Source organism: Vitis riparia, chromosome 18, assembly GCF_004353265.1.
Source record: "Vitis riparia cultivar Riparia Gloire de Montpellier isolate 1030 chromosome 18, EGFV_Vit.rip_1.0, whole genome shotgun sequence".
NCBI lineage: Eukaryota > Viridiplantae > Streptophyta > Magnoliopsida > Vitales > Vitaceae > Vitis > Vitis riparia.
In genome coordinates, this window is record NC_048448.1 from 31,088,535 (window position 1) to 31,102,624 (window position 14,090).

The window sequence follows — 14,090 nt, forward strand, 5'->3', positions numbered from 1 at the left end:
ATGTCAATGAGCGAAGATGAGGAGGCGGAAAGACGTCGCTTAAGGCGCCAGAGGGAGATTGAAGAAGCCCTCGAAGTCAAGTCTCTCAGACGCATCATCAGCGCATATCTCAAGTACTTTTCATCTTTTTCTATTTTTCCAATTTTATGTTTGAATTTTTCTGAAAAGAATTCATTTCTTACTTTGATTTCTACTTCTCCAATCAGAGGTTTCGATGCTTTCATTTTTCACTTCAGTTGTTTTTTTTTAATGAGCTACTGATGCAGTAGGGGCTTTTGATTCCTTTGTTTTATTTTTTAAGGCTACGTTTGGTTGGTAAGAAAAACCGAGGGAAAGGAAAAAAATGGTACTAAATGGAACTCTCGTTTGAGCTTGATAAGATGTTTGTTTTTCAATTGGCTTAAATATGTATTTTGGCCTTTTAAAAATAAAATAAAATATTCTTATCAATGAAATTGAGAAATTTTGATTTAAATATTATTTATTTTTTCCTTTTTTAGCCTATTTATTGATTATTTTTTTCTAGAATTTTCTTTTGGTGCTTTGGCAATGGGGGAACGGTTGGTTCTCTCCCCCAGAGGCTGCTTTTAGTTCTCGGGAAAATGCGAGGGAAAATAAAATGCAAGTGTCGGTCAAATAATATTTTTCTTAAAATGGTAATCATTTGAGACTTTGGTTTTTTACTTTTCACATAAAGTTCTTCTATTGCTTCAGTTTTGCAATTTATCTACATTGCCGGTTTTTTTATCAAACATGTGGGTTCTGATGAACTTGAAATGTTCTGTTTTGATTTTTAAAACCATAATTTTGGTAATAAATCACTTTATTTATTTATTTATTTTTTTTATCTCTGGGTTTTTTTTTGTTGTTCGTTTGGGTGGTTTGATCACTGGGAAAAATGTTGGTTCTGTTTGGTTCTCAAGAAACTGTGATGGAAAGGAAAAAGAAAATAAGAAAAGGCAAAGCTTCAAAATTGCTGAATTTTCTACCTTTTTGTTCTTTCCCTTGTTGTTAGTGGGGTCCAAAAGGAGCCTAAATCTTAATTCTGATATTAAGTTCCCAATCTTTCTTAGATAAAGTTGTCATTGATTTGTGTAAAGTAGAGATGGAATCAGAAAGTTGGCATTTGCTTGGTGCTGATCATCTTTGCAATTGATACTTTTATTATTTTTTGTATAGCCAAAAAATTTCTCCTTTCAGTTTATAATTTTGCAATTCTGGAAAATTTCGGGTTATGTATTTTGTGAATAGAGCTTTGGAAATAAATGTATAAATATTCTATGAAAATTGACTGTATGAAATAAGTTATGAGTAGTTTAATCATATGGGATCTGCTGGGTTATGTATTTTGTGAATAGAGCTTTGGAAATAAATGTATAAATATTCTATGAAAATTGACTGTATGAAATAAGTTATGAGTAGTTTAATCATATGGGATCTGCTTGTTGTTTTTCTAAAGAATCAAACTGTTGTTTCTTATATTTTAAAAACTGAGAGCTCAAGGACATTTTTCAAAAAATCGTATCTGTTGTCAAACAATCTCTTAGCTTTTGAAATTTAAAATCACTGCTATTATTCTTTGTTTCTTTAGTTTGTCATGTTGAAAGTTTTTGTATTTTAGGAGATAGTTATGTCCAGGCTGAATTAAAAAACAATGGCTATGTTATTTGTAGAGAGTGAAACAAACTGCAATGCCAAACTGCATTACAGAATGCCAGGAGATGTACCAAAAAAACCAAAACTACAAATAGAACAATGATTAATTGGATGGGCAGAGTGAGAACATACTGGGATGATGAAAAATCAATTGTCTCTTATAGTTAGACTTTTAAATTATCTTCTGATCTGGAACCTGATGTTTGAATTACATAATCCTTAATTGATACCAGTACCACAAAGAAGGATGCATTAAATATTGTGATACAGATGATATGATTGCCATTAAAATAACACATCTAGCATTGGAACATTGCCAAGGGGCACTGCTCTTTGTGCCTTCCTGTTATCAGATCAGACTGTTAAGCCCATGGAGATGGGTTGTAAGAGTATGCTCCAACCTTGGTGTATGGTAATGGACCAAGTACAGGACATCTACCAAACCAGAAAGCACCTAATAACTCATCATTGCTGGATTTGATATATATATATATATATATATATATATATATATATATATATAATTAATATAATAAGGATGCCAAGGTGGAGTACCAATATGTGTCAGTTGCAGGGAATAACTGGATGCAAGGTTTTGTCAGAGTGATACGAACCTGGAGTCAAGTTATTGCTGTTTTGGAGGCTATTTTGAGAGCGGAGCTTAGCAGGGATAGAGAGTGTTTTAAGATGGAGGTTAGCTAGAGATGGTTGCTTCATTGTTAACTTTTTCCTGTAGGTTGAGGATAGGGGGAGAATTGCAAAATTACAGTATCTGGATAGCAGGTTATCAAACCGAATATTCGGGTATCAAATTTGGTTTATTTTACGTTGCTTCTTATCTAAATCTACTAGTTTCTTCATTATTTGTAACAGTTCTTTACTTGGGAGGTTGGGATCTCTCTATTCCGTACATATTTGTTCCTGAGTTTTTTGAAATAAATAAAGCGGGTGAAGTCTTTGGAACGATAATTGGTATCTTTATTACAGTAGCCAAAACTTATTTGTTCTTGTTCATTCCTATCACAATAAGATGGGCTTTACCTAGGCTGAGAATGGACCAACTATTAAATCTTGGATGGAAATTTCTTTTACCTATTTCTCTAGGTAATCTATTATTAACAACTTCCAGACATTTCGGGTTAAGAAGATGTGAAAGCGCATTTTGCCGAGTTCCTTAGAGAGAGTTGTCTCGCGCCCCTAGGTATTCTCTACCTACCTACCTGTGTCGGTTTCGGGTACTACCTGGAATGAAAGAACAAAAATGGATTCATGAAGGTTTAATTAATGGAGGAGTAGTGATATTAGACAACCCGCCCTTTCTCTTTTTTTTTGACTCTGTGGGGGAAAAATTTGACTATGGTCTAGGTTATGTGCAGAGGGCAAACTTTGTTTAACTGTGTAACTACCCTACTTCTGGAGACTTGTGGTCCATGCTTCTTTATTCTCTTTGATATTGCATGGCTCCTGCTGTCCTGAAGTCTTCCCAAAGAGGAGGAAAGAAGTTATGCTCAGACGGCATGATAAGTTTGTCCAGTGGGATGGGATGAAGGTTTTATGTTCAGCTCCCTTTGCCTGGCATGATGTGTTTGGCTTGAACCAAATATTGTGTCTTCATTGAAGGGATTGAGAACTTGGAAAGGAAAGCAATTATTATGCTGCACCTCTGTTTATCTGGAATGGACTTTTTCTTCGATTTAATTCTTAGTTTTGGGGTGTTTGGGCTGTAGTGGGTGATGAGGATTGTTCTGTTGCGTCTGGTTGTAGGTTCACATTCTTTCATGGATTTTTCTATTTTACACTTTCTTTTTTCAAATTTTTTGGTGTAATTTGATATTTCCTGAATTTTGCCCCTTGTGTAATCTTTCTCTTCGTTATTCATGTGTACTTAAGTCACATGATGCTTTTCCCTGTTATACTAATATGTTTTTTTCCTGTTCTGTCACCCTTCCAAATCTAGTTCCTGATTGTGCTGGCTTATACAGGTTTATCTTAATTTTTATCTGTAATCATGTTACTTTCTGGTCGTTATACTAATCTAGCTGTCTAAGTCACTGGTATGTTTTACATATGCCATTCAATGAATTTTTCCAGTCTTGACCATATCTATTCTTCTTGTATATACAGCTATCCAGATGCTGCAGAAGATGATGTCAGAAGATATGAAAGATCTTTTAGAAGGCTTCCACCTGCCCACAAGGTAATTTCATTCTCCTAGTGGTCTACATTTTCTAGTAAATTTCTGAAGTTGTACTTGGGAAATTGAACTTAAAGGAGTTATTCATCCATATGATCATCCTGATGATGACAGCAATGACAGACTAGGATTATGCATTAATCAGTGAAAGAAAGAACTACATATCAATCCTAAAAATCTGGGAGAAAGTCCATAATGACCCTTTTATACCTGTTGTTTTTTGCCTGCATCAATAACCCATTGCATTAAGTAATGAAAGAATTAAAGTACATTTGGAAGAGTGAGCTGTCCTCCAAAGAAAAACGAAGAACTAGCTATACAATCTTAAAAATCTGGGAAAATTTCCATTCCCAAAATAGCCACTAAAAGAATTTCACACCCTTTTATAACCTGCTGTTTTGTGCTTTCATTTGTTCTATTTCCCACACAGAATGATATAATGCTCTATAGATCACTGCTCTACAACTGAATGACCATTGCCTCAAAAAAATATTAACAATCTCATTGTGATTGTATTTTTTATCAAAGAAAACACATAAGGCTTTTAAATATGTTTTTTGTCTGTGTAAAGAAAACAAGACCCTGGAAGAGGTAGAGTTGTAAAATGAAGATATGAGTTTGTAACCAAGATTCTTTTTGTGATTAGGACATCCTTGGAGGGCTAGGGCTCATTTGAGATTGATTTTAGGCCTCCTAGAATTGTTTTTGTAAAATTAGGTCTTATAATCATTTTTATAATAATTTTTACAACTAGTATGTTTGCTAAAAGTAAAAAACTTATTGTTGTGAATATGTTTACTTGAAGTTGGTTAAAATATTAAGTTGAAAGCATTCATCTTTCCCTTAGGTTAATTCAATTGATGATCAAGTCAAATTGTCTTCCATAGATCTTCAGGAATTCTTGCTTGCCTTTGCAGCTACTTCACTAGTGGAATGGCATATATACTGCCTTTAACGTTCTTCTTTTGATCCACTGGCAGCATTTTCCAACTAGCTAGTGGATTAGCAATTCATGCCTTTATTGACTCTTCCTTTTCCAATCCACTACCATTGAATTTGGAATCAATAAGTATGGTTTACTCCTACCCTCAAAGAAACTTCCTTCTCTCTTTCCTCTTTTTAATGCATTTTCCTTAAAAAATGTCTTTAACACTCACATTAATTGTCATATTCGGGACTTCGCATACTTTCAGTCAAATAAGACATGGATAACTGCTCACAAGTACAAAAACTATCCAAAATGTATGAAACTGATATCAATTCAAGTTAGATTGTGATGCAAATGGTTCAAATTGTTGATTTAGGTCTTGGATTCATGGTGTTTTTGCTTGACTTGGAATTGGAGATACGATTTGGTTTTGGATTAAATCTAAATGCTATGTAATAAGCAATGCCAAAAAATCCAAAAAATACCTCAGGGAAAAAAAAAAATGAAAAGATAGGAAACACTAATTGAGTAATTTTTTATTTTATTTTATTTTTATTTTTATAAACTGTTGTCTTTCTAAGTCCCAACATATTTGTTTGGGGATTTCAAGCTTCTTTCATTGTCTCTACTCTGATCCAAGGATTTTAAGACTCTGCATTAAGGTGGTTGTTTAAGAGCTATTGATGAATTGTATGGAGTAGGCTTGGAGAGTGTGTTTAGGGAGAGTGTCTTAGCTGCATTATCTGATCTTTGGGAGAAAAACACTTGTCTTCTTTTCAGAATTAGGATTTTTGATGCTAAGAACTTTGCCTAGTGTTTTGTTGAAAATTAAAATATTTATATAATTCATGTCATTCTTTTTAAATAAGTAATTGCTTGTTGTAAACATTTAAATAATTCATTCCACAATCTTTTAAGTAATTAATTTCTCAAGCTATCTTATTTTTAATACCATTTTTTACTTGTTTGCAGGCTTTATTGTCTCACTACCCTTCAAAATCTCAAAGGCTGAGACGGTACAGTTCCCTTAACCTAATTCTTGAAATATAAAGATAAAATTGCTAGCAAGAGCAATATAAATTCATTTATTTTTTATGCATATTTGGTAAGGAGTATATCATGGAGCAATTCAAGGGACTGAATAGCTGTATATTAGACTTTTTTCCCCCTCTAATCATTGTACAAATTGTGTATTTATACCTTGTAAAACTCTTTTGGTCTAATTAAGTGAGAAATCATTTTCTTCACTCTTTCTTTCTTCCACTCACATGGTATCAAATCCTAAAAGGATATTTTAATATTTTCCTAACAACTTTTTACTAGCCTTCATTACGTTCATTCATTTCATTACCTTTATATTCCTTCTCCTTCCTCTCCTTCTACCTTTTGTTTCTTCAATGGTGGGGATTTCTAAAAAAACTCATACTGAAACAACCCAACAACCTAGATCAGCACCATTGTGATATTCAAACCCTTCATATTGCTCCGGAGTCCTAAGGGCTTGGCTATGGAAGGTTCCTTGGTTATCAATAAAATAAAATAAAATCAAAGAAAAAGAAAAAGAAAAAACCTTCATATTGCTCCTAAAAAAAATTAAATGCTTGGATTTTTTTTTTGGTGGTCACAAGCTGTGCAATGTTTCCTTAGAGTAGAGGAAAGATGAGGTATTTTCATGGTACCATTAAGAGACCAAAAAATTCAAATCGTTCTTTCGAATTATGGGAGGTTGAAAACTTTTAGGTCATCTCATGGTAGATCAATTCTATGCAACCTGAGATCAATAAACCTTTTCTATTCTTTTCTACTACAGAAAAAGTTTGGGATGCAATATCGGACATAGGGAAGTCATCTCATGGTTGATCAACTCTATGCAACTTGAGGTCAATAAACCTATTCTATTCCTTTCTACTACCAAAAAAGTTTGGAAGATGCAATATCTTGAGCATATTTTAAGAAAGGAAATGTTGCTCCTATATTGGAATTGAATACAATATTTCACAATACAAAGCACGGAGATCTCATTTTGACTACCTGCTACAATTTTTAGGTCATCTCAAGGTTGATCAACTCTATGAAACCTAAGATCAATAAACCTTTTCTATTCTTTTCTACTACCAAGAAAGTTTGGGATGCAATATCTCGGACATAGGCAAGTCATCTTATGGTTGATCAACTCTATGCAACTTGAGGTCAATAAACCTTTTCTATTACTTTCTACCACCAAAAAAGTTTGAAAGATGCAATATCTAGTACATATTTTAAGAAATGAAATGTTGCTCCTATATTGGAATTGAATACAATATTTCACAATACAAAGCAGGGAGATCTCATTGTGACTACCTACTACAACACTGATGGTTTTATGACAGGAATTGGATTTGTATCTTCATTTAGAGATGACAACACCAGATGATGCGATGATGTTGGAAGAAATGTTGGAATGAGATAGAGTTTTTTAATTTTTAGTGGGGCTTAATACTGAGTGTGATGAGGTGAAAGTTGAATGCTTGGTAATGAATCTTCTCCATATTTAGATGAAACTTTCTCTTATGTGAGAAGTGAAGAGGATTGTATGACTCTGATGATGAAGCCCATTTCACAAGAAAGCTTAGCACTTAAAATAGTTCAAGTGACTGCCAACTTTGTTGCCACTTGTCAAGCAAACTAGGGATAGAAAACCAAGACATAAAAGTGAAGCATGCTGGAAACTACATGGAAAACCTCTTCCTCTTGGTGACAAAGGAGGAAGGTAGTCTTATAAGAAGATGAATCAAAGTGTGACCATCTAGAATTCTGAACCTACAGTTAACACACGCTTAGTGGGACAACTTAACACTTAGATGATGCCCTTTTCACCAAGAGTCAATTGGAAGCCTGGTACAAAATTTTGGGATAGATTGGGAGCTTAAACTCTTGTAATATTGCTCAATTAGGTACTACCCATACAACTTTGAGTGCCTTTGACAATGTCTCATCAAATCCTTGGGTCATTGATTTAGGGGTAAGTGATCATATGATTAGTGATTTACCTGCCTTTGTGATTCATATTCTATGTTTAAGAAAAGATGAAAGTCAAGGTTGCCAATTGCTGTTTTATTCCCATTCATGGGAAGGGTTCAATTTCTCTGTCTTCTTCTTTGACATTACCATTTGCTCTTTATGTCGTAACAGTTGCTTGTAATTTGTTGTCCATTAGTTTTTTTTTTTCGATAAGTAAACACACATATATTAGCAAAAGGCAAAACGCCGCATAGCATACAGGGAGTATACGAGGCGATGAAGGCCTCACAACAAAAGACCAAAAAACAATAAAAACCCACCAGCCCTTAACTGGAAGCTATCCACTCCAAGAAACCTATAAGGGAACGAGGCTCCGCACCATTATACAATTTTGCCCACCCCCACATATTACAAACAAAAGAATACTTAACTTTCTGTATAGCTAACTCCCCCCCCTAAATGCTAATCTATTCCTTTCCTTCCACACCGTCCAAAAAATAAATAACGATATGGATCTCCAAACTTTCTGTAATTTGTTGTCCATTAGTAAGGTTACAAAAGAACTAAATTGTTCTGTAACTTTTTTTTTCCTACTCAATGTGTTTTTTAAGACCTAGCTACAGGGAAGAGGATTGGAATTGCTAAAGAGAGAGAGAATTGTATTACTTACATCTTGAAGTGCACAAAAGTGCTCAAGTTCATGTCACTAAGGCACTCAAGAATAAAGAGAAGGAGATTTGGTTGCTGCACTAACAACTAGGACATCCAAACTTTGTTTCCCTTAAAACTTTCCTAAAGGTTTTTTTGTTCTAGACTCTTATAAATTCTAGTATGAAATTTTTGATTGTGTTGATTCCTGCGCAAAATAAAAAATCTAAAATCCCGTTTTCTATCATTCACAGTGACATATGGGGATTGTCTCATGTCACTTCTTATTCCGGTTTTAAATAGTTCATAAACTTCATTGATGAGTGTACTTGCATAACTTGGATTTACATTCTTAAAGAGACATATGAAGTTACTACCATTGTCAAATCATTCTACGCAATGATTCAAAATCAATTTCATATTTAATTTTTTCGGATAGACAATGGGAAAGAATATTTTAACAATAGTTTGAGATCTTATCTTCTTGAAAATGAGGTTGTTCACCATTCCTCATGTTTTGATACACTCAAACAAAATGGAGTAGAGGAGAGAAAAAACGAAGTTGCTAGAGCCTTACGGTTTTCCCACAATGTCCTTAAAATTTATTAGAGTGATGTTGTCTTGGCTGTTGCCTATTTAATCAGTCGCATGTCCTCTAAGTCTCTAAACTCCAAAATCTCTTGTCTAGCTTCTAAAAACACTTTTTCACTTCAGGTCCCTTCCTCTTAAGGTTTTTGAGTGCGCAACCTTTTTTCATCTTCCAAATAGGTATGTTTTAAAAATAGATCCTAGAGCCATTAAGAGCATATTTCTGGGCTAATCAGCTAAACAAAAGGGTATAAGTGTTTCACTCTCCTAAGAAAAATTTTGTCACTATGATTGTAAAATTCTTTGAAGATTTGTTGTACTTTTCTAAGATAGATCTTAAAACTACATAAAAGATCTATCATATCCTCTGTCCTATCATTCATATCCTTTGGATCAATCTAATCTATTTAGACTATAGAGCCATTGAGTGCATATTTTTGGTTTAATCACCTAAACAAAAGGGTATAAGTGTTTAAATTGGGGCCTAAATAACCGATGAAGATTTATTGTGATAATAAAAAGCCGCAATCAATATGACACATCCAATTCAACATGATTGTACCAAATATGTTGAGGTGGATAGACACTTGATCAAAGAAAAATTGAGAGTCGACAAATTTCCATACCTTTTATAATAACCAAGTTTCCAATTGCATATATTTTCACAAAAGAAATCTCAACAATAATGTTTGAATCTACAGTTGACAATTTGAGAATGTATAACATTTATGCACCAGCTTGAGGGGGAGTGTTAGTAAGAACAACATAGAAGCTGTCCAGATTCATAGAACTTGGTTCAGTAAATGTTTTGTGTATCTTTGGTAGGGAGTAGATCATGAAGTAACTTTAGGGATTCATTGTTTTGGTCTGTTTTTGCTCTCATTGGGGTTGCCACCTTTCTGTTTCCCAGGTTGCAGATTTCTCCCTTTGCTTCTCTTTCATATCTCCGCCTCATACCTCTCATTTCTCCACCTCGTCTCTCTCATTTCCCCGCCTCATCTCTTTTTTTCTTTACCTGTTTCTGTTTCTCCTTCTCATCTGTCTCATTCCTTTTTTTTTCCCTTTCATTTGTGTGGAAAGTCAAACTGACCATTAGACCATCACAGGCCTTTTTAATGCATCCAAATCATTATTTTCAATTTCCTATGGTTGAATTTCCATCCCTTTCCCCCCTTTTTTTTGTATAATTTAGTTTGTTGGAAGGAAAAATTTTCCTTTCCATTAAATCATTATCAAATTTATAAGGATATTCTAATGGAAATAGAAATACATGTCACTTATTTTTTAAATTATTATTTTTTTTCTTTTTTCTTTTTGTACTATTTTTTCGATGTGTCAATTATATAATTTATTTCTTATTTTTTCAAATAAAAATAATTATGTAACTCAATTATTATTATTATTATTATTTTTAAATAGCAAAAGATAGCCAATTATTCTTATTTTTTTCATTTATGTTATGGAATTATTAATATGGTTTTTGTGACAAATGAATTTGTTATGAACTTTATCATTTATTTTATTTTATATTTTTTAAATTTAAATATTTATTAACTATGAAAATTAGAGTCTTCTAAGGCTTACTCCTGGCCTCATGAGCACTTAAACACTTTGCCTTAGGCGTTTGCCTTTGAAAACTTTGTGTAATGACATCTTACCAGTTAATAACTAGTTGGATTTTTTCTGTTGCAGGTGTATTTCAGTGAATTCTTTTTTCATATTTAACATGCTTCAGGTGATCTGCAGCTCCACCTCTTCAGCCTCCTTTTGTTTTTGCTGTTTTGGGTTTGGTTTGGTTTGATTGTTTATGTGATCCAGTACTTGAATTCCTTGCGGATGGGCTCTTTGAAGATTATCCGGAGTTGGTTACATCTTAATATGGTTGGTTGATGTAGTATTTTGATTGCAATTTCTTAATGAATTGCTCTGCAGGCATTTGAGCCCCCTCTTGATATGAGCCAGGACACAGATATGTGTGAAAACCCACATCTGGAAAATGCTCTGGATGATCATCTTGACTCTGGAGAGAGAAATATTTGCCCTTGCGAGGCTGCCTCAACGAGTGGGAGAATATCTTTTCCCCAATCTGATCACGCCAGTTATGGGAAGAGTGATATAACATGCAAGTCACCAGAAGGGGTTAATAATAAGGTCTATGCAAGCCAGTAGTTTTTGTTTTTTGTTATTATTATTATTATTATTATTTGGCATAAATGTGAAGTGGTGAGACTGCTGTGTCTGGTCAGTTCCATTTATGTCTTTGTCATCTAGAAATTTGACTTCTACTGCTGGTGTAGTCAGTTCCATTTATATCTTTTTCATCTAGAAATTTGACTTCTATTTGTAACAACAGGAGTTGGGAACTGAAAGTTGCTGTGAGTCTGGTCCTGGGATCTGTAATGCGTGCCCAGGAAATAACAGAGAGACGGATCAAGCTGGTAGTAGTGATGTTAAGATTAATAATGATGAGGTGACACCATATTCCTTTGCTGATTCCAATGGAAATGTAAGGTCCTTTGTTCATTATGGTATTCTATAAAATAAAAAATATTAGATGAAGGTTTCCATTGGAATTATAATGGTTGAAAATGGATATCTCTGCATAATCAGATATGCCAAAATTCATATGTTCTATAAAATAAAAAATATTAGATGAAGGTTTCCATTGGAATTATAATGGTTGAAAATGGATATCTCTGCATAATCAGATATGCCAAAATTCATATGTTATGGTTCAAACCTTCATTTTTAGGCTATTTCGTACTTACCTGGTTAGATTTTCTTGTTATCCACCACCGTTTCTATTTTTCTTTTCATGGATTATTCTTTCTTCAGAAGTTGGTTTAATGCATTCAGATTGATTTTATGGCTAGGATACCTCTCAGATCAAGCTGTTTCCTTGGACATAGGATGTTTTTGGATAGGATATTCTCTGTGGTAGAATGTTAGGCACTAAGCCTGTGACACATATAAATGGAATTAGGGAGAGACTTGTTGCATGATCATCTCTATTACTTTTTTTTATTTGTTCTGCCCAATGTATACTTGTACTTTTTCTAATTTCCGACACAGAGGTGATTGTGATAGGATGCATGGTATAACCGGCCCCCGCCCCCCCGCATCCCCCCTCTCTCTATATCCATTTCTTTACAACCCCTAAAATCAGTGGTTCTGCTTGGATAGAATGTAGGCGCAATGGCTAGTGGAAGGGAGAAGTATTTGCTCAAGGTTTTAAACTAAATAAGTATTTAAATTGTTCTTTGTACTAATGTATCATATCTTGTGAATAATCTTGGGACTATATTTGAATGATTCTAAAGTCATATACAGCTGATATTTTTAAAACTGTAGTTGACTAAATTTCATTTAATTTATGATGCTGGATCTTTAGATTTCCTGCACAATAGTGGCTTTTGTGTGTTGTTTGATGAGATGAGATATCAAAGAAGATAGAAGGGACAGAAAAGAAATGAGAGATCCTTGGCAATCATACCAAGGGTCTGATTACCTAGGGTTTCCTAAACAATCTGACTTAGGGAAGACAATCATATTTTTAAGTAGCTAGATAGCTACTAAATTCTCACTTATCAAAAAAAAAAAAAAAGATAGCTACTAAATTCTCAATAAATTCTATTAAGAAAATTAAAGATTACGTATGTTTGTTAAAATCATGAAACACCTTTTTCTATTATGATCAAGACTTTATTTCTTAATAGGAATATGCCTCTTTTTCCTAATCAAATTAGAAACTAAAAAAAATAGAAATTTGATAAAAAATAATCTATTAAAACCATATTAAAAGAAAAAAAATCCAACTAAAACTATTCTAAAATTACCAAACCATTCTTGCTGAATATTTTCCCCTCTTTTTTCATTATTTTTTAAAGAGTATTTCCAACATTGTTCTGCATTATTTTGCCTTCACTTGGAACAATTCAACTCTAGCAAGTAAAAGGATTGATAAATCTCATAAGGGTCATTTTTTCCCACTCAATTTTTTTTGGATGTAATCCAAGTGCAATAAAAAAGAGGACAACTTTTCTATTTGACCAAATACTTTTGGTAATCACACTGTCATTAAGCACATCTTCGACCCCTTCCTTTATGTTTAATGTTGGTGGCAATTGAATAATGGCTTCATCTTGAAAGGAATGGTCGTAATAGCCTATATGTAATGTGGTGGGTGATGGGGAGAGAATTTGATTATGGGAAGATTTGTGGTAGGGTGATCAACCATTGTGTTCACAATTTTCAGGTCTCTATAGAGTTATCATGGTGAAAAAATTCACCATTTAAGCCACCCTCGGTAACTCCTCTCCGTTTTCTTGGAACTTCAACTTTCGCTGTAATTTTACTGATATAGAAATTGAAAATCTTGAAAGCCTCATGTCTTCACTTACTTCAGTGCACTTGTCTCCCTTGCTACATATTTAAGAGTTTGGTCTTTATCCTCCTTAGGTTTATTCTCAGTAATTTTTTTTTTCTTAGCCTTGTCCAATTTCTCAAGCCCATTTTTGTTCCTTTTAGCCAAATTTTTATAGAAATCAAAAGCTCCTTCAAAGGTTAAGGCCTTGACTTGGCTAGTGGTGCACAAGAAGGTAAACACCAATGAGATGCTACATTTGAGAAGACTCTACAAGTCTCTTTGTCCTCATTGGTGCATATTATGCATGAGAAGTGGAGAATCGGTTGACCATCTTTTTCTACATTGCTCTTTAACATTGAGGCTTTGACACAAGCTCTTCAGTTTAGCTAAGATGGATTGGGTTCTACCCAAGAGTATTGGTGATATGATGATTATCTCATTTAGAGGGTTAAGGACTTCCATCAAAGGTAAGACCCTTTGGCAAATCACTTGCCTCAATATACTTTGGATTGTGTGGTAAGAGATATATGTTAGGATTTTTAAGGAAAGGTGGAGAATGGAGATGTGGGATCTACTTCACTTCTATTCCTCCCCATGGGCCTTTTATACCATCGCTTTTAAAGGGTGTGGATAACATTGAGAGCAGTTGAGTCTGGTTTTAAGGAGATTTGTGTATGCCTATGTGTATAGTTCTCCTTGTATAAAAGAGG

General features: G+C 33.8%; 1 protein-coding gene across 2 annotated transcripts in view; it reads left to right on the forward strand.

Moving 5' to 3' along the window:
* The window catches only part of LOC117906565 (carnosine N-methyltransferase-like), a 44,980-nt gene continuing 30,890 nt past the window's right edge, over positions 1 to 14,090 (forward strand). For both annotated transcript variants that reach the window (XR_004649855.1, XM_034819628.1), the window contains exons 1-6: positions 1 to 113; positions 3,781 to 3,853; positions 5,751 to 5,794; positions 10,707 to 10,749; positions 10,947 to 11,165; positions 11,368 to 11,520. Coding sequence is in view for 1 of the 2 variants with exons in the window: in XM_034819628.1 (XP_034675519.1) it covers positions 1 to 113; positions 3,781 to 3,853; positions 5,751 to 5,794; positions 10,707 to 10,749; positions 10,947 to 11,165; positions 11,368 to 11,520 (645 nt within the window). In the remaining variant the exon portion in view is untranslated. The remainder of the gene's footprint in view (positions 114 to 3,780; positions 3,854 to 5,750; positions 5,795 to 10,706; positions 10,750 to 10,946; positions 11,166 to 11,367; positions 11,521 to 14,090) is intronic.